The sequence below is a fragment of the Musca autumnalis genome, unplaced genomic scaffold (assembly GCF_047663935.1).
Source record: "Musca autumnalis isolate F117 unplaced genomic scaffold, ASM4766393v1 scaffold_4, whole genome shotgun sequence".
Lineage (NCBI taxonomy): Eukaryota > Metazoa > Arthropoda > Insecta > Diptera > Muscidae > Musca > Musca autumnalis.
This window is the reverse complement of record NW_027411977.1, coordinates 239721851-239742804: the sequence shown is the minus strand read 5'-3', so window position 1 is coordinate 239742804 and position 20954 is coordinate 239721851. Positions and strand designations below refer to the sequence as shown.

At 38.4% G+C, this 20954-nt stretch overlaps 1 protein-coding gene across 1 annotated transcript; it reads left to right on the top strand.

Annotated features, from left to right (window-relative positions):
* Positions 1 to 201: 201 nt before the first annotated feature.
* On the top strand, positions 202 to 4385 carry LOC141401484 (alpha-soluble NSF attachment protein). The gene is made up of 5 exons (XM_073981748.1): positions 202 to 461; positions 973 to 1156; positions 1216 to 1494; positions 3589 to 3762; positions 3825 to 4385. Exons 1-5 carry the CDS (start codon positions 370 to 372, stop codon positions 3972 to 3974), a joined length of 879 nt encoding a protein of 292 aa, XP_073837849.1. The 5' UTR covers positions 202 to 369; the 3' UTR covers positions 3975 to 4385.
* The last annotated feature ends 16569 nt before the right edge of the window (positions 4386 to 20954 follow it).

The window sequence follows — 20954 nt, the reverse complement described above, 5'->3', positions numbered from 1 at the left end:
GCTCTAATATAAACAGCATATTATGTAATAATAGCACATTCTCATTAAACCTAAACGTCAAATCTTAGAAAAGTGTCACATTAAATTCCTTCACAAATGGTAGAATTGGCATATCCAACAAGTCTCTTCTGTTCCAAATACCTATCAATGTGAACACCCATATTAACTATCCGTAATGATTACACATAACCAAGTAACCATGAGAAAACTATTTGACAGCTATCAAAAAGAGGAGAAAAGAAAAACAAAGATATTTCGCAAGTAGAGACCAGAAAAAAACGTCATCGTCAACGTCGAAAAAGAAGTTTAATTTTTATATTTTTTAAAGCCTACATCAAGAAAAATTCATAACTATTTAAATCAACAAAAATGGGAGACAATGAGGAGAAAGCTCTGCAGCTAATGGCCGAGGCTGGAAAGAAATTAACACAACAGAAGAGTTTCTTTGGAATGTTATTTGGGTTTGTATACTACTTGCTATCCCCTTGTTATCGTCGTATTCATGTTTTAATTAGCTTTGTTATTGATTAATAATTATTCTATATAGTATTAAAAGATGGGATTGATTGGGATATTTGTTGTAATTACTTGTCGGTTTTATGCAAGACAAAGTGATGACCCGAAACAATGTAGTCTGGTTTCGTTGTCTGTGAGGAAATGTCATACTAATAGGTGGAAGGGGGTAGATAATATGAGTTCATACATTATTAGGTGTATTTATTGTTGTAATGCAAATAAGACGGCGCTGTTTGCCCAATAATGTTCAATTGGTTACACAAATATTATTGGCTATTGAATATTTATTATTGGATATAGCCAAAGGTCAAAAGAGTTTAGTAAAAAAGTATTTTTCAAATGTAAACCTTTCTTAGTAAAATACGATTGTAGGCGTTAATGGCATATATTATTCCTAATATTTATCTCAAACCCATCCTCTGTATTTATTAACACCTTCTTATCTCTTTTTTCCAGTGGCTCCAACAAAGTCGAGGAAGCCATCGAATGTTATCAACGTGCTGGAAACATGTTTAAAATGTCTAAAAACTGGACAAAGGCCGGTGAGTGTTTCTGTGAAGCCGCCAATTTGCATTCTCGTGGTGGAAGTCGTCATGATGCTGGCATTGCCTATGTAGATGCCTCCAATTGTTATAAGAAGGTAAGTGTTACCCATCGAAATTATTGTGAAAAATAGTAATCTGTTATCTTTGCTTTTAGGTCGATGTTGAAAGTGCCGTGGCATGTCTTCTGAAGGCGATTGATATTTATACCGATATGGGTAGATTTACAATGGCTGCCAAATACCATCAAAGCATTGCTGAAATGTATGAAAGTGATCCGAATACCTTGGCTCAAGCCATCGAACAATATGAAAAGGCCGCAGATTACTTTAAGGGTGAAGAATCGACCAGTTCGGCTAACAAATGTATGCTGAAGGTGGCCCAATATGCTGCTCAACTGGAGGATTACGAGAAGGCCATTAATATTTATGAGCAAGTAAGGAATTGAAATATGAATTATATTGTGATTTGTTAAGGTCTATAGAAGAAGTTTGAAAACTATTCTGACCTCTGAGAATATGTAATGAAGAGTAGGTGGCCTGCGAGTCCATCTACTGAAGAGTAGATGCCCTCTGAGACCATCTACTGAGGAGTGGATACCCCGGAGCCCATCTACTGTAGAGTAGATTACCTCGGAGCCCATTTACTGTAGAGTAGATGACCTCTGAGCCCATCCACTGTAAAGTAAATGCCATAAGGTGTAAATGGCATCTTGAGTCCATCTATTGTAGAGTAAATGCCCTCTGAGCCCATCTTCTTTAGAGTAGATGACTTCTGAGCGCATCTACTGAGTAGTAGATGCCCTCTGAGCGCATTTACTGAGTAGTAGATGCCCTCCTAGCCCATCTACTGAGTAGTAGATGCCCTCTGAGCCCATGTAGAGTAGATGACCTCTGAGCCCATCTACTGTAAAGTAAATGCCCTCTGAACACATTTACTGTAGAGTAGATGGCCTTTGAGCCCATTTACTGTAGAGAAGATAGCATCTGAGTCTATCTACTGAGGAGTAGATGGCATCTTGAGTCCATCTATTGTAGAGTAAATGCCCTCCGAGCCCATCTATTGTAGAGTAAATTCCCTCTGAGCCCATCTACTCTAGAGTAGATCACATCTGAGCGCATCTACTGAGTAGTATATGCCCTCTTAGCGCATCTACTGAGTAGTAGATGCCCTCTGAGCGCATTTACTGAGTAGTAGATGCCCTCCTAGCCCATCTACTGAGTAGATGATGCCCGTTGAGCGCATCTATTGAGTAGTAGATGCCCTCCTAGCCCATCTACTGAGTAGCAGATGGCCTCTGAGCCCATCTACTGATTAGTAGATGCCCTCTGAACACATCTACTGAGGAGTAGATGACCTCTGAGCCCATCTACTAAGTAGTAGATGCCCTCTGAGCGCATCTACTGGGTAGTAGATGGCCTTTGAGCCCATCTACTCTATACTAGATGTCATCTAGAGTCTATCTATAGCAGAGTAGATGGCCTCTGAGCCCATCTACAAAACAGTAAATGGTCTCTGAGCCCATTTACTAAAGAGTAGATGGCCTCTGAGCCCATATACTGAGTAGTAGATGCCCTCTGAACCCATCTACTGAGGAGTAGATGACCTCTGAGCCCATCTACTGAATAGTAGATGCCCTCTGAGCGCATCTACTGGGTAGTAGATGACCTTTGAGCCCATCTACTCTAGACTAGATGTCATCTAGAGTCTATCAGGCATGTCACAGATTCCGATCGGAATGGTTGCAATTCCGAAATTTCATTTCGATCGTTTTTGTCTTAGCTTCTTTAGATTCCGATCGATTTTGTGAAGTCAAAAAACTTAATTATTTATTTTAAATGCGAAATTAAATGTAAATTTGTTAATAAAACAACATTTTAATTATTTCTAAGTGTTTTTAGAGTGTTTTAAAGTGGCAGATTTAAACAAAATAAAAATACAATTCCGTTTTAAAAATCAAAAGTGGTTTCATTCCGAAAAATTCTTCGTTTTTCGTTTTCTGAAGAAGCTAAATACGGAATCAATTCCACTTTCGATCGGAATTCGTTTCTGTGACATGCCTGTATATATAGCAGAGTAGATGGCCTCTGAGCCCATCTACTATAGAGTAGATGGCCGCTGAGCCCATCTACTAAATAGTAGATGGCCTCTGAGCCCACCTACTCTTGAGTTGACGGCCTTTGAGTCCATCTACTATGGAGTAGATGGCCGCTGACCCCATCCACTGTCGATTATACGACATCTGAGCCCATCTGTTGTAGAATATGCGGCCTCTGAGCCCATCAACTGTAGAGTAGGCGGCCTCTGAGCCCATTTACTGTAGAGAAGATAGCCCCTGATCCCATTTACTGTAGAGAAGATGGCATCTCAGCCCATTTACTGTAGAGAAGATGCCACTCTACTGATGAATTTTTAGCCCATCTGCCACATCTCTGAGCCCATCTACTCTCTGAAATATAACCTCTGAACGCGTGTCTTGAAAATCCTGTCTAATCCAAGAAACCCATAATCAAATTTATTTTTCTTTTAGGTCGCCGCCACTTCCTTGGATAGTTCATTGCTCAAATACAGTGCTAAAGAATACTTTTTCCGTGCCGCCTTGTGTCACTTAAGCATTGACTTGTTGAATGCCCAACATGCCATTGAAAAATACTGTCAACAATATCCAGCTTTTCAAGATTGTCGCGAATATAAATTGATTAAGGTCAGTAAAAGAATTGGCAACTCCCAAAGCTTGATTTAAATTCTTTCCAATTTCCATTGCAGGTCCTTTGCGAACATTTGGAAGATCAAAACATTGATGGTTTCACCGATGCCGTTAAGGATTACGATAGCATCTCACGTTTGGACCAATGGTATACCACAATATTGTTGCGTATTAAAAAGGCCGCAGATGATAGTCCTGATCTACGATAAAAAGCCCGATGAGGGGGATAGTCTGTGTTTCTTTCTTTTTCATTATTTGTTAAGGTCTATCTATGATGCTGTTCTCCATTCTCTTTATCCTCCTTTTAACTATTTGTAGCCAGAGAAAACACAAAAACAACAAACATTTAAAACAGAAATATTCATTTATAGTAAATGAAGACCATAAAAGAGGTACTAACTAGTTTATATTAACTTTTTTTAAAAAATAAATAATATCCAGAAGAAGACACAATTACTCAAAAATTGCTAAACGGTAAATGTAATTTTATTATTTTTTCCTAATTTGTTTTTGTTATTACTTTTTTGATATGTATTATTGAATAAAACAAAATATGTGGTATAATTGTTTTTACACTTTTTACACAAAAATCGTAATAAATAAATTAAAAAACGCACAACGTATTTATGGATATAGAACTAAAAACAATAGAGTAGCATATAAAATGATAATTCAGTGAATTAATTTTTAGTAGATAATAAAGCTTTTTATTATAAGCATAATATAACAAAAAATATTCATTTTTAGCTTGGTTTTAAAGGTAATTTTTATAAAGTAAAAATAGTAAACATGACTAAACTAATGGAATGGGAAGTTCTCCCCCGTTGTGATCAGCATAACATGGCCTACCTATGATACTAATTTCAAACCGAACCCAGGGTGTTCCTAAACAATGCAATGGTGTTAGAAGTAAAACATTTTTTAAAGGGCAAGACCCATATCTCGGGAACTGTGAATTCTTCTCCCAGAAAACTATATATTGTTGTGATGACAACAAGAACGATTTCAAATCGATCCGAGGGGAGCCCTTAAGCCACGTGATGATGAAAAAGTAAAAGATTTCCTAAAAGACAACACCCATATCTCGGGAAGTGTGGACTTCCCCTCAAAAATCTATAGACTTTTGAAGGACTTCAGGAGGAATTAGAATTCACTTTGAAGAAGGCCGCCTTGAAAACACTTCTATCTATAGAAGACGCCTTTGGAGGGTCTTCTATCTGTAGAAGTGCCCTTTGAAGAGACTTCTATCTGTAAAAAATCCCTTTGGTAGAGGCTTCTATCTTTAGAAAATTCCCTTCAAAATAGTTTCTATCTGTAGAAGATCCCTTTCAAAAGAATTCTATCCGTGGAAGTCCTCTTTCAAGAGACTTATCTGTAAAAGACCACTTGGGAAAGCCTTCTATATTTAGAACATCCCCTTGAAGGGACTTTTATCTGTAGAAATCAATTAAATGGGTATTCTATCTGTGAAAGACCGCTTTGAAGACGCTTCTATCTGTAGAATGTGTAGAAAAGGACTCCTTGGTAGAGGCTTCTATCTGTAGAAGATTTTTATCTGTAGAAGACCCCCTTTCAAGAGACCTCTATCTGAATATTTAGAATGCCCCATAGAAGGGACTTTTATCTGTAGAAAACGGCTTTTGTCTATAGAAGACCCTCATCTTTGAAGGGTCTTCCATTTGTTAAATAGCTCATAGAAACCCTTTGGAAGGTATTCAGGCCATAGAAATTCTTTAAAATGTTTTCAGGCCATAGAAGACCTTTTCCCCAAACAACCTACTGTGGAAAGGATGTGTTCACTGGCCATATACTACGAAGTAGATAGGTTCATAGACATTCTATGGGGAGTAGCTGGACTCTTTAAAGTAGTAGTGGTATCCACATTACCACAACAACTACTTATTTATTCAGAGGGGGAAAAACAAACGTTTGAATCAGTGCTTGATTACAGCTTCTACGCCGTAATCAACAGGCTTTTAGCCTGTAATTGATGAGCTTGGAGCCTTATTTTCAAGAGTTTGCATTTCTCGTATTTTTTAACTTTCGACCTTATTGTCCTAGCAGGTACACCATATTCTTGTTCACACATGATGGAACTCATTTCCCGAGTCAAGCACTTTTCTATGCATTTTTGCAGTGTTTCTTTTGAGTAACCCCCTCGCCGTTTTTTTTACTGATATTTCGTTTTTTTTGTGCACCGTTATTGTTATTTCGCTTGCGGATTTCGTTCAAAAATTTCATCCGTATCACTTACGAACATACCACGAGAGGAAATTGACGTTCCAGGACGCAAAAGTGATGATGACGTTCCACGAGGGACAACTGATGATGACGTTCCAGGATTGATATTGAGTGGAGTGGAAATTGGCGTTCCACGAGAGGAAGTTGGCGTTCCAGGAGAGGAAGCTGGCGTTCCAGGAGAGGAAATTGACGTTCCAGGACGCAAAATTGATGATGACGTTCCACGAGGGACAACAAATGATGACGTTGCAGGACGCAAAAGTGAAGATGACGTTCCACGAGAGACAACTGATGATGACGTTTCAGGATTGATATTGAGTGAGGGACATCTGATGATGACGTTCCAGGATTGGTATTGAGTGGAGTGGAAATTGGCGTTCCACGAGAGGAAGTTGGCGTTCCAGGACGCAAAAGTGATGATGGCGTTCCGCGAGGGACAACTGATGATGACGTTCCAGGATTGATATTGAGTGGAGTGGAAATTGGAGTTCCAGGACGCAAAACTGATGACGTTCCAGGATGATATTGATTGATATTGCATTCATAATGTCTTCTTTTGAATCTGAAAAACGGAAATGAACGATTTCAATTAATTACGAGTAAATAATATACTAATAATACTTGAACAAATTAATTCATATGACTTAAGGCCTGGGTACATAAGCTGCCTTACCTGCTTACCTTCTGATAAAAGAATAAATAAGAAATGGGCAACCCAGTTCGAAATTTGCTCGGCCTTCTTTATTCTTTTATTTTTATTATGTCAGAAATGAAGCAGAAAAGCAAGGCAATCAGGCAAGGCAGCTTATGTACGCAGGCCTTTAAACATAGTTTGGACAAGATATTATGAGATAGCAACCCAGCATTTATTTAATATGGAAAATGTAACTCGTCCCAGAATAAGCCGTTGGCGTCTTCAATATTATTTGAATTTTCTACGCAGGCATCGAATCGTGCCTTCGCATATTCCATAGTAACATTTGTCGGTTTGCCCTCAACCCGTGTTCTAATGTTGGAAAAAAAAAACTTTCAAGTGTTAAATGCGTGTTTAATTGTTCGAAGTTTAAGTCCCCATAAGTTATCAACATTTCTTGCAATGTCTTCAGTGTCCGAATAAATAACACGAGGGAGATAAGGTCACATCGCTTTAAAATTTGTTCCAGTTTGCTTAATAGATTTTGTTCCTGCGCCACAGATAGCTCAACTGTCAGCATTGCTAGAAATTCTGTCATCGCAGATACAAATTTCACAGTTTGCTTCAATGATTCATTGCCGCCGCTACGTTCATACTGGTCATGGAGTGCTTGCAGAACTCGGTTATTGAATATTTCATGTTAATATTCAATTTTGAATGTATTATAATAATATACTGATGTAATTTGACAGCAATGATGACAGTACTTCTGCACATAGGCAAATGTGATTAGACCCCGACGTAATTTTCCTCTTATGAATTTTCTAGTTATTGCAACAAGGAGGTGGTATATGTCAAACACGAAAAATTTTCCGTAAAAACGCAAACAACCGTTATGGTACATAGGGACGCTTCGATGGTTGCCGCTCCCATCGCCGACGTACTCTATGACCTATGCGCCGCCACTTTCTGTTTCGTTCGTTATTTGTGTAAGCATCTGTTTCACGTAAACTGTTGGAATATGTCTGTGCGGCACTCCGTCCCAATAATAATAATGCACCAATTTTTCACAGCGCCGTGTAATAGAAAAGCGTACTGGATGTCACTTATGTTGATTGCATCAAATAGAACATAGCACATCCTGTCACTTTCAGACATACTTGTGAAGAATTCTCTAATTTTGTTCTTTGTTGCATCGGTGAATCCCATTCTGCAGCGTGGAAACCAACCTTCAATGACCTTAGCAGTGGGAAAACTGGAGCGCTGGTACGTCATCGTATAGGTCGTCCTATCCTTTAATAATTGTTTTATTATTTCACTCCGCTCTTCATCGGTATATGATAATATACGTTGATTTTCCATTTTGTTGTGGCAAGCCTTTGTTTGTGGTAGAGACACGTAAGCGGATAAAAATAATTAAAAATTAATTATTTAAAAAAGATCACACAAATTCAAATTTCTAGTGAATTGACACAAATTTTTTCAATTTCAGCTCTCGAAAAAAGTGGAAGCCATTGCTTTGAAACGAAAAATTGCTGCCAAACTTGTTGCTGTCAGCTGGCTAGAGCAGACATTTGGAAGGTCCTCAGGTGTTAGATAACCTCTAAAAGGTCCGATGGCCCATAGAAGCCCTTTAAAAGGTCTGCAGGCCGAAGAAGATCTTTTGAAGGTTTTCAAGCCTTTAGAAGGTCATCAGGCCATATACGACCTTTAGAAGGTCCTCATTCCATAGAAGACCTTTAGAAGGCCTTCAGGCCATAAAAGGACTTTAAAATGTTTCTGGCTCGAAACCACTTTAGAAGGTCCTCTGGCCTCAAAACCCATTTAGAAATTAATCTGCCAAGAGCTTTAGAAGACCTTAAGAAGGTCCGCTGGCTATTGAAGACCTTTGGAAGGTCCCGTGGTTATAGAACACATTTAGAATATCTTCCGACCTCAAAACCCCCTCAGAAAATGTTCTGACCATAGTAGTCTCTTAGATGGTCCTCTTTCTATAGAAGACCTTTAGGAGGTCTTCATGCCATAAACCCCTTTAAAAGGTCGTCTGGCCACATAAGACCTTTGGAAGGTCCTTTGCTTATAGAAGAACTTTAGAAGGTCTTCTGGCTATAGAAATCCTCAGGCTATAAAACCCTTTAAAAAGTCGTCTGGCTATAGAAGACCTTTAGAAGGTTCTCTAGGCATAGACGACTTTTTGAAAGTCCTCGGGATAGAAAGAGAATACTGTAGAAGGTTTTCAGCCCATAGGTCTTCAGGCCACAAAAGACCTTTAGAAAGGCTTTAACCCATAAAATACCTTTGGAAGGTCCTCTGACCTTAGAAGACCTGTAAAAGGTCTTCAGTCTACAGAAGACGTTAAGAAGGTTCTTTGACCATAGAAAACCTTTAGACGGTATTCAGGACGGAGAAGACCTTTAGAATGTCCTCTGACCATAGTATATCTTTTAAAGGTCTTCAGACCATAGAAGACATTTAGAATGTCCTCTGACCATAGTATATCTTTTAAAGGTGTTCAGACCATAGAAGTCATTTAGAGACCCTTTGGCTACAGAAGGACTTTGAAGGTCCTCTGGCCATAGATGACCTTTAAAAGTTTTTGTAGCTATCGAAAAGCTTTAGAGAGTCATCGGGCCATTTCAGTTAAAAGGTCCTCTATTAATAGAATATCCGTAGATCATAGAAGACTTTTAAATTGTCATCAGGCCATAGACGACATTCTGAAAAATCTTTAGCCGACATTTAAACCTTTGGTTGTTGTTGGGGTTTCCGCAACAGAAAAATACAAATTATCATCTATCATTAGGTCTGTTCGATAACACAAAAGTTTGCACAAATTTGCACAAACTTTTACAAAATGCTGTTCGATAACAAACTTGTTCAATACAAGTAAAAAAGTGTCAGTCGGCTTTGCCGACAGACATATACCCTCAGCCGATGTGAAGTGAAACTTTCACCTACGGACAGATGGAATAGTACCGAAAGTTGTGGACCGGGATTGCGCTATGAAACTAAGTTTGGATGTAATATGACGTATACGGTATACCAAATGTTGGACCAAATCGGTTGAAAAGTTCAGAGTTATCGTGTTCTCCGACAGGATTTTTTACACCTTTAGGCCTGTTTTCCTAAGAAATATGGGCTTGCCCCTGGAAAAACTTTCTTCTATAGAATAGAAGACCTCCGCAGGAGGCTTTTATAGAATAGAAGACCTCCGCAGGAGGCTTCTATAGAATAGAAGACCTCCGTAGGAGGCTTCTATAGAATAGAAGACCTCCGTAGGAGGCTTCTATAAAATAGAAGACCTCCGTAGGAGGCTTCTATAGAATGGAAGACCTCCATAGGAGGCTTTAATAGAATAGAAGACCTCCTTAGGAGGCTTCTATAGAATAGAAGACCTCCGTAGGAGGCTTTTATAGTTTAGAGGACCTCCGTAGGAGGCTTCTATAGAATATAAGACCTCCATAGGAGGCTTTAATATAATAGAAGACCTCCTTAGGAGGCTTCTATAGAATAGAAGACCTCCTTAGGAGGCTTCTATAGAATAGCGAATGCAAATCGCTTTAACAAAAATCAAAGTGATTCGAGAGCACGTCTTACAGTGAACTTATCTGAAATTTTGTGTGAGAGGTACCAAAAGGAGTAGACAAATATAGTCCATATTCGAACCTGATCTATATCTGGTAGATATATTAGGATGTGCAAAGTATGGATTACATCGGTCACTCCCTTCAAGAGTTATCGTGCGCACAATTTTTCCGAACATTTTTGAACTTTTGTGGGGGGAGGTACTGGAAGGAGTAGACCGATATGGCTTATCTTCAAACCTAAACTAAGTTTTCACAAAATATTACGAAGGCCAAATTTTGGACCGAATCGGCAGATCCATTCTAGAGTTATCTTGCGCTCCATCCACTCCACACGGTGTCATAGGGGCTTTTTGCATCTTTCAGGCTATTTTCTCAAGAAGTATGGACTTGCCCCTGATGAAACTTGTACCGTCGTATGGGGGGCAATAAATACAAGTTGTTGCAACAAAAATCAAAGCGATTCGAGAGCAGGTCCTAATCTGAACTTATCCCAAATTTTGTGTGGGAGGTACTCGAAGGAGTGGCCCGATTGAGTCCATTTTGGAACTTCATCTAAGTTTAGTAGAAATTTCACGATGTGCAAAGTATGGATCAAATCTGTTATTTCCTTCAAAAGTTATGGTACGCACTAATTTTTCGAGCATTTTCGAACTTTTGTGGGGGAGGTACCGGAAGGAGTGGACCGATATAGCCCTTCTTCGAACTTAAACTAAGTTTGGGCAAAATATTATGAAAACCAAATTTTGGACCGAATCGGTTAATCCATTAGAGAGTTATCGTGCGCTGTAGCCAGACAGACGGACGGACATTGCTAAATCAACTCCAAATTGTCCAAATTGAAACGGATTTCGTCCAAACAAACTTGGTCTAAAACCATTATTTCGATGAGGTACATTTTGCCCGTTAGGGCTGAGGGTATAAAAAGAGAAATGAGAAGCAGTTGCAAGAACTTGCAAATACTTTTTACTTGCGAAGTTATCGAACAGTCATATTATCTTTGATTGTCTTTCGAGTGCCATCTTGTGACTGCTTTGGTTGTAAATATCAATTATACCGAACACACCTCAATATTTTTTTTTAAACTTTCTCATTTGGCTTTCATAATATGAGCTTTAATTTATTAAAGCCAAGAAAATGCTTGTCAAAGCTTTCACTAATTCACCACTGAGAAGCTTTCACCACGTTGAAGCAAGCTTTCAATTTTACACATTTTTAAGAGATATTGTGCTCGCTAAGAGCGAGGTGAAAGAGAATGGATTGTTTACGAAAATATTGAAAGCTAATTATTCTCTTAGATTTTGTTTTATTTTTCTTGTCTGTGACTGTCTCTCTTAATAATGCTCTTGTCAATTTCTTATTGGAATTGTTTTCAAAGAGATAAAGAGCAGAATTTTTCACCTGTAACAGATGAGCTTCAGCCAGTAAATTTAAAATTTTATTTAAATTTTTAATAATATTGGAAAAATTGGGCATGCGTGACCTTTTTTATATTTGACCTGTTCCAAAACCTGCAAAAATCTATTATTTTTGAAAAGTCTGTCAAATTTATAAGGGAAAAAATTTGCAAAAATTCAAAATAGCTGATTAATGCAGGTTCTGGAGCAGAGCAATTATTTTATATTATTATATTCCACGTTTCAAATGAAGAAGTACTACGACGGATGAATGTGGAACGACAAATAACACGCGATGTAAAAAGCCGAAAAACATCTTATCTGGGTCATATAATGCGCAATGAAAAATATAAGCTCCTCCAAGCCATTATCCAAACCACAATAGATGGAAGAAGACCAAGAGGCAGAAAAGAAACATCATGGATAAGAAATATTCAAGAATGGACGGGACTGCAAGACGAAAGAAGCCTCCTGAATGCTGCCAAGAATCGAAACCTATCTATAATGGAATAAAAAATATAATTAAATTGTTAACAATGTAAAACATAATTGTATGATCGCTAACACCCGAATACGGGTTGGCAAATAAAGAAGAAGATATTCCAAAATGAGAAAAAAGGAAATAGAGAATAAAAATGAAAATGGTGGATGAGAAAATGGATGAGAAGGAGGAGTTATTTTGCCTAAAAAAGATACATAAACAAATGAAATGGTTCACACTTTGTAGTGGATTTTTTGCAGAAGATTTTGAAGATTACTTTCCAAACATTGTAAAAATTGTTTTAGTTTGACAACAATTCTAGGAATTTCTTGGACTAAATAAAAATAAATGAATGCCTCTTTTGTGTTTTGGCAAAGTATAGTTAATGAGAATAAGTAAAATGTTTTCATTCAATTTACTTCATTTGAAAGTCAAATTTTGTTTTAATTTTTTACACGGACGGCCAAAAATTGGAATGACTTTTTAATTTGTGGGTTAATGAAATAAAATCGACCAAGCAGGAAATAACTCGAAGTTTTAGTACAGAAATGGGGTAAACAAGACACAAGTGGACTAAAAAAATATTATTGGCAAAATAGAATAGAATAGGTGACTCTAAGATGGAAAAGGACCCAACGCGTTGGTGTCTACTCACGGTGCTTTTGAAACAAATTTAAATGGAAGGTGCTTGCATCTGGGAAGTTTTTGCAGATTCTAAAACTACAATGTTTATAGATGAGAAAAATAAAAAAAAAAAAACAAAAAATTGCCGAAGCGCTTTTTAAATAAGTCGCAATTCAAGTTGACATTTTCAGGGGTTGTTTAGGTTTTTGCGATTTTACTTGGAAACCGCAATGGAAATAAAGAAAATGTTGTAGCTATCAAAATTCTCTACAAGAGTGACCTTTATGTTATTCTCGTAGTTTTTACCATTTTTGAGATATAGAAGTTCAAATTGGAAAAATTCAAATTGGGACAAGTCTCCTTATAAAACAATGCCCAATTGAGTGAGAAACAGGGACCAAGGCAAATAGCGGACTTTGTCATGTTCAGGTAAGTCAATTCCATTGCTTGATATCTGTCATCTCCTATCAGCTGGATCATGAATATCAGCTCCCCGTGAGTTTTCTCACTCTCTCCTGTAAGTTGCAACGGCAGAGAGACAAAACTCATGGGGATTTTACATTCTTGACCGGGCTGCAGTACATCTCCCTTAACCATTCCACTGGTCAATAAAAAATCAAAGACTTGTGACTCCATTGGAATTTTTGCTCAGCAAAAAATATAATAAAAGTCAATGTTCAATATCAAGTTCACGCCTCATAGAAGTGCAAAGTGAAGACAATAACCTAAATAACAAAACCGACAAAATCATACGACAAAAAATGTTTAAAAAGAAGAAGAATTGATAAACAAAAATTAACAATAACAAAAACAACGACAACAGGCGGTTTCAGCTTTCGCTGAAAATGCAATTTTTGTAATGACAAAAACCAAAACAAAAAATATAATAAAAAACCGAAACGGCGTTGTAATCCACGAAAGTGGGGCGGATTTCTCGATGGTGGGGTTTTTTTTTCTTGATATTGTTGCATTTTATTTGAATTTAATGCGCAAATAAATAGCCAAAAACAACTATGGCATTCATTAAGCATGGTATTAAATTACAAATAAAAATGGTAAAAAACAAAATTTTAATGGCGTTGAACTATGAGTGAAAAAATGAGTTAAAGGGTGTTTTGATATGAGTCATAAATTAAATGGAAATTAGAAAAAAAAAAAAAACTCTGAAGAGACGAGAAGAGCTTCAGAAGGCAAGACTGTACAACAAAATTGAACATTTTTTAAATTACAAGAAACCCCTCACAGATTATGAAAGTGGACCCTAAAAAAAGAAGTCAATTTTATCAGAACAGGAGTAGCTATCATCATTATAGTATTTAGGACCATGTCAAACTCATTGATGTTAGGACTCGTATGTTAGATATATTCACTGGACAATAGCTGTTGACTATCCCCGAATTTTCACATACAATATCAGGAACCTATGACTTATCCTGATGACGTTATTTTAGTTTACAGTACTAAAATACGTAATTTTACAAAGTCTGATCTGGGTTACCAATATTTTCCCTATATATATTCACCATAGATATTTCAAAAACAGTTTGGATCGAGCACACATAACATTCTGAAAGAATTTATCATGAAAAAAACATCAATAAAATATATTTTGTGACCGTAGATAACGAAAATGTGAATAAAAACGGTAGAATATGGCCCTAAATCATATATAAAAAGGAAAGCTTCTGGAGATGTTAAATATTATGGCTACATATTTCTTTTGTTCAAAGACTCGTAATGAAATTTAATTTGGAACATCTCTTCTTTTGACGCAATCCCCAAAAAGTGAAGTATTTTAGGAGATTTTGACTCAATATGGAATAAATTGTAGTTAAGAGTCTAAAAGTTTAACAAATAATTTCTACCTATAATATCTAATTTTGTAACGTCATTTTCTTAACAAAGTGTTTTGCTTAGATATCAAGTTTGTTCTGGGACTTACAGTGAAATTTTGTGTAGAATATTTCTTCCTTTAACATCTTTCGTCTATAACTAAATTTCATGTTACTTTCATGCATCAACTTGAAAAAAGAACAAAACAAATTTATTCAAAAAATATTTGGCTGTTAGGTTGGCAAACTTGTTGTATATATTTTCTTGATATATAGTGTAAACACATATTTCATTTATTCGGCAACTTATATTGAAATTTGATGGAGAATATATTTGTCTTTGACGTCTTCTATCTAGAATGAAGTTTTGTGGGACAAAACTTAATAAACTCAGATAAAGTGCAACATTAACTCTAAAACGTGATTTTGTTTTTGGCAGATTCCTGGCTGTTAGGTACGATTTATAGTTTTGGTGTATTCGGGGACCTATAGTAAAATTTTATGACAAATAATTTTGTAGAGTATTTTGATCTGATACGATCACATTTAAAAGGAGTTTTTAAACGTTTTTGAAAAAAGGGGCCAAAAAACCCATTTAGTGACTCGCATGAGGGTTAATTTTTTTCATAAAAAGTTAAGCCGCATTGTTGTCAGTAATATTGCCAAAGACACTTTATACCTAAAATGTAAGGATTACAAGGAATCTGATGTCGAATATTTCAAACACTATAGAAATGGGCGGAATTTGCCGCGCCTATTTAGGTTACTTCCCGACGTAAACTTTCCAAACGCCGATACACGTGTCTTCTTTTTTTCGGTCCTCTTTCATAATTTGGCCGAATTATCTTGTAATTATTTTTTGTGTTGTACAGTGTAATCGGAAAATAGAAAACATTTTTTTTTGGTCGTGGAAGACCTTTAAAGGGTTCTAAAACCGTAGAAGACCTTTATAAGGTATTCAGGTCATAGAAGAAGGTTTTTAGGCTATAGAAAACCTTTAGAAGACTTTTAGAAGGACATATGAGACCTTAAGAAAGTCTTGAGATAGAGAGACACTACAAGTTCTTTAAGAGGGTCATCTCCAGTGAACTTTTGTGTAGGAAAAGTCATCTCCGGTGAACTTTTGTATAGGAAAAGTCATCTCCGGTGAATATTTTTGTATGGGAAAAGTCATCTCCGGTGAACTTTTTGTATAGGAAAAGTCATCTCCGGTGAACTTTTGTATGGGAAAAGTCATCTCCGGTGAACTTTTTGTATAAGAGGGTCTTCGGGCCACAAATACCCGTAGAAAATCTTGAAAAAGGTCTTCCACCTATAGAAGGTCCTCAACAAATAGAAGACATTTAGGAGGCCTTTCGAAGGTCTTTAGGCTATAGAGGTCCTTTAAAAGAACGTCACTTGAAATAAGACCCTTAAAAGGCCTTCTGACTATGGAAGACCTTTAGATGGTCATCTGGCTATTGAAGCCCTTAGAAGTTCCTCTGACTATTGAAGACCTTTAGATGGTCCTATGGCCATAGAAGAGTTTTGAAGAGTCCTATGGCCATAGATCCTTCGGGGAAACTGTAACCACTTTTGGACGCGTGCCCAGGTGGCGGATAGGGGAATGCTTCAAAGATATGGGTGGTAAGACAGAATTTGAATACGTCGCGCGGACCAACTGGTGGCTGTGTCTGTCTTTAAGTAAAGCGGCAGCAAACAGCATCTGAACTCCAAGAGGGGCGGAAACTAAAAACTCTCCAGAAAGACTCGGGAAACCATTGAAGTAACTCTCCCCTGAAAATCACACAATATGAACAACGAACAAAATAAAACACACTTATGAAGGTGTTACATTTGTGTTAGAGCTCGCTCAAGTCCTCTACCATAGCAGATCAGGCCATAGCAGATCTTTAGATAGTCTTTTGGTCATAGAAGAAGATCTTCAGGATTTCGATTGCAAACAGAAAACCTCTTGAAGTTTTCTATAAGAAACAGAAGACATTTTGAAGTCTTCTTTAGGCAACAGAAAACCTCTTGAAGTCTTCTTTAGGCAACAAAAGGTCTATCGAGGTATTCAATAAGCATCCGAAAACCATCCGAAAACTTTTTGAGGTCTTCAGTATATAACAGTCGACTTCTTAAGGTCTTCTATAAGCAACAGATGACTTCTTGAGAACTTCTATGGGCAACAGAAGACCCCTTGAGGACTTTTATAGGCAACAGACGATTTCTTAAAGTCTTCTATAGGTAACAGAAGAACTTTTAAGGAGTCGACTTCTTGAGATATTCTATAGACAACAGAGATGCTCTTGAGGTTTTCTGTAGGCAACAGAAGATCTCTTGAGATCTTCTAAGGTAACAGAAGACCTCTTGATATTTTCTATAAGAAACAGAAGACTTTTTGTTGTCCTCCTTAGGCAAAAGCAGTTTTTTTGGGATTCCTTTAGGTAAATGAGGATCTCTTAGGGTTTTCTGTAGATAACAGAAGATCACGTAAGGAATTGTGTAGACAACATAAGACCTTCTGTAGGCATTAGAAAACCTTTTGAGGTCGTCATTAACAACAGTCGACTTCTTAAGGTCTTCTCTAAGCAACAGAGGATCTTCTATAGGCAACAGCGGACCTCTTCACGTCCTTTTGAGGACCTCTATAGGCAAAGGAAGACCTCTTCCATAAGAAATATTCGATGTTTGCGGTTTTCTTTAGGCAACAGAAGTCCTCTGGGGGGTTTCAATAGATGACAGAATATCTCTTGGGGTTTTATATATGTAACAGAGGATCTCGTGGGGAATTCTGTAAACCACATAAGACATCTATAAGTCTTCTATTAACAACATAGACCTCTTGAGGTATACTTTTTAGCTTTTAAACTCTCACAGGCTCACAGGCCATCTACTGTGGAGTAGATGGGCTCACAGGCCATCTACTGTAGAGTAGATGGGCTCACAGGCCATCAACTGTAGAGATGGCTCACAGGCCATCTACTGTGGAGTAGCTGGGCTTACAGGCCATATACTCTGGAGTAGATGGGCTCACAAGCCATCTACTCTGGAGTAAATGGGCTCACGGGGCATCTACTGTGGAGTAGATGTGCTCACCGGCCGTTTACTGTGGAGTAGATGGCTTCAAAGGCCATCTCTTGTGGAGTAGATGGCTTCAAAGGCCATCTCTTGTGGAGTAGATGTACTCACACGCCATCTACTGTGGAGTAGATGGACTCACACGCCATCTACTGTGGAGTAGATGGGCTCACAAGCCATCTAATGTGGAGTAGATGGGCTCACAGGCCATCTAATGTGGAGTAGATGGGCTCACAGGCCATCTACTGTGGAGTAGATGGGCTCATAGGCCATCTACTGTGCAGTAGATGGGCTTACAAGCCATCTACTGTGTAGTAGATGGGCTCGCAGGCCTTCTACTGTGGAGTAAATGGGCTCACAGGCCATCTACTGTGGAGTAGATGGGCTCACAGGCCATTTACTGTGGAGTAAATGGGCTCACAGGCAATCTACTGTGGAGAAGATGGGCTCACAGGCCATCTACTGTGGAGTAGATGAGCTTACATGCCATCTACTGTGGAGTAGATTGTGCACACAGACCATCTACTGTGGTGTAGATGGGCTCACAGGCCATCTACTGTGGAGTAGATGAGCTCACAGGCCATCTACTGTGGAGTAGATGGGCTCAAAGGCCATCTACTGTGGATTTGATGGGCTCACAGGCCATCTACTGTGAAGTAGATGGGCTCACAGGCCATCTACTGTGGAGTAGATGGGCGCACAGGCCATCTACTGTGGAGTAGATGGGCTCACAGGCCATATACTCTGGAGTAGATGAGTTTATAGGCCATCTACTGTGGAGTAGATGGGCTCACAGGCTATGTACTGTGGGTAGATGGGCTCACAGGCCATCTACTGTTGAGTAGATGTGCACACAGGCCATCTACTGTTGAGTAGATGTGCACACAGACCATCTACTATGGAGTAGATGGGCTCACAGGCCATCTACTCTGGAGTAGATGGGCTCACAGGCCATCTACTCTGGAGTAGATGGGCTCACAGGCCATCTACTCTGGAGTAGATGGGCTCACAGGCCATCTACTCTGGAGTAGATGGGCTCACAGGCTATCTACTGTGGAGTAGATGAGCTGACAGAAAGTCTTTATGATATGTAAGATCTTTATGATATGGACGTCTTTGGACCATAAAAGATTTTCAGAAGGAATTAAGAAGACATTTAAAACATCTGCTGTGTAAAGCAGACAAGTAGATGCTTATGTATAAAAGAAACTTGTTGGGATACGTTGTCTGCATGGGGCAACCATATCCTTAGCAAATTTAGAGCTTGGAAATAATTTTACTATAACGTGTTTTGTTAGCAAAAGTAACAACAATACTGGAGATTGTGATATTTTTTTTCGATTGGCGATAATGATTTGTAGAAGCACAGGCACGTAATTATTCAACACAGTTACATACATAAATGTTTATATATGTATGTAATTTAAATCATTATTTAACACAATTTGCCATATTTCCTATATACAAATGCAGTAGCGAACATTTCACTCTGGCACGTGTAGCTGATTCCAATCTACGAGTATTTCTGATTGAAATATTTTGAAAACAAAAACACGAGCGATGATGGTATTCCCCACAACAGCTTCCCTAACTACAATACCCGTAATTCCCGGTATTTAATTCAATAACTTAGAAAACTATTAAAGTTTATAGCAAAAAACAACAAAATCAAAATTTGTTGTTTTTTTACTCTTATGTTGTTATTGTTTTTCCCATTTAATGTTGAGTTTTTGCGTTTCATTTGACGAGAATGTGAGTGAATATTTCGAATGGGAAACAAGTTGTGGTTGCGAATTAATACAATTTGCTAAGTCAGCAGCAATACCGCCACCTCCACGAACACCATCAGCCACCACCAGCCAACGGGATCAACATATTCTACTCCCCTTACCTCCCCCTGCTCCTCTCATCCTCATCCAACGTCATCCCATGTAGAAATTGTTTTAATAAAATTAAAATAAAACTACAAACAATACTTTCAAGGTCATTGGTTTTGTTTTTCGCATTTTCTTGTTGTTGTTTCCTCGTGTTTTTGTTTTTTTTTTGTTTATTGCGAATATAAAATAAAACATTTTTCTAGCTAATATTACCTAGCACCGCATGTTCTACTACTGGTGCAAATGGCGCAATGCTAATCAGAAAAAAAAAACTGAAATAGAATATTGCGACGCCACATAAAAATGCTGCAATTAAAAAAAACAGATTTTTGTCCTTGAAACCTCTTAGGTACTTGTTAGAACACATTCTAAAGGAAACGGATCTTGAAACTTTGTGTCAATTCTAAAGTCTTCTATGACAATGGGCCTGTGAGCCCATCTACTACAGAGTAGATGGTCTGTGAGCCCATCGACTACATAGTAGATGGCCTGTGAGCCCATCTACTACATAGTAGATGGCCTGTGAGCCCATCTACTACAAAGTAGATGGCCTGTGAGCCCATCTACACTACAGTAGATGGCCTGTGAGCCCATCTACACTACAGTAGATGGCCTGTGAGCCCATCTACTCTACAGTAGATGGCCTGTGAGCCCATCTACTCTATAGTAGATGGCCTGTGAGCCCATCTACTCTATAGTAGATGGCCTGTGAGCCCATCTACTCTATAGTAGATGGCCTGTGAGCCCATCTACTCTATAGTAGATGGCCTGTGAGCCCATCTACTCTATAGTAGATGGCCTGTGAGCCCATCTACTCTATAGTACATGGCCTGTGAGCCCACCTACTCTATAGTAGATGGCCTGTGAGCCCATCTACTCTATAGTAGATGGCCTGTGAGCCCATCTACTCTATAGTAGATGACCTGTGAGCCCATCTACTCTATGGTAGATGGCCTGTGAGCCCATCTTCTCTATATCAGATGGCCTGTGAGCCCATATACTCTATAGTAGATGACCTGTGAGCCCGTCTACTCTATAGTAGATGTCCTGTGAGCCCATCTACTCTATAGCAGATGGCCTGTGACCCCATCTACTCTATAGTAGATGTCCTGTGAGCCCATCTACTCTATAGTAAATGTCCTGTGAGCCCATCTACTCTATAGTAGATGACCTGTGAGCCCATCTACTCTATAGTAGATGGCCTGTGAGCCCATCTACTCTATAGTAGATGGCCTGTGAGCCCATCTACTCTATAGTAGATGGCCTGTGAGCCCATCTACTCTATAGTAGATGGGCTGTGAGCCCATCTACTCTATAGTAGATGGCCTGTGAGCCCATCTACTCTATAGTAGATGGCCTGTGAGCCCATATACTCTATAGCAGATGGCCTGTGAGCCCATCTACTCTATAGTAGATGGCCTGTGAGCCCATCTACCCCCAGTAGATGGCCTATGAG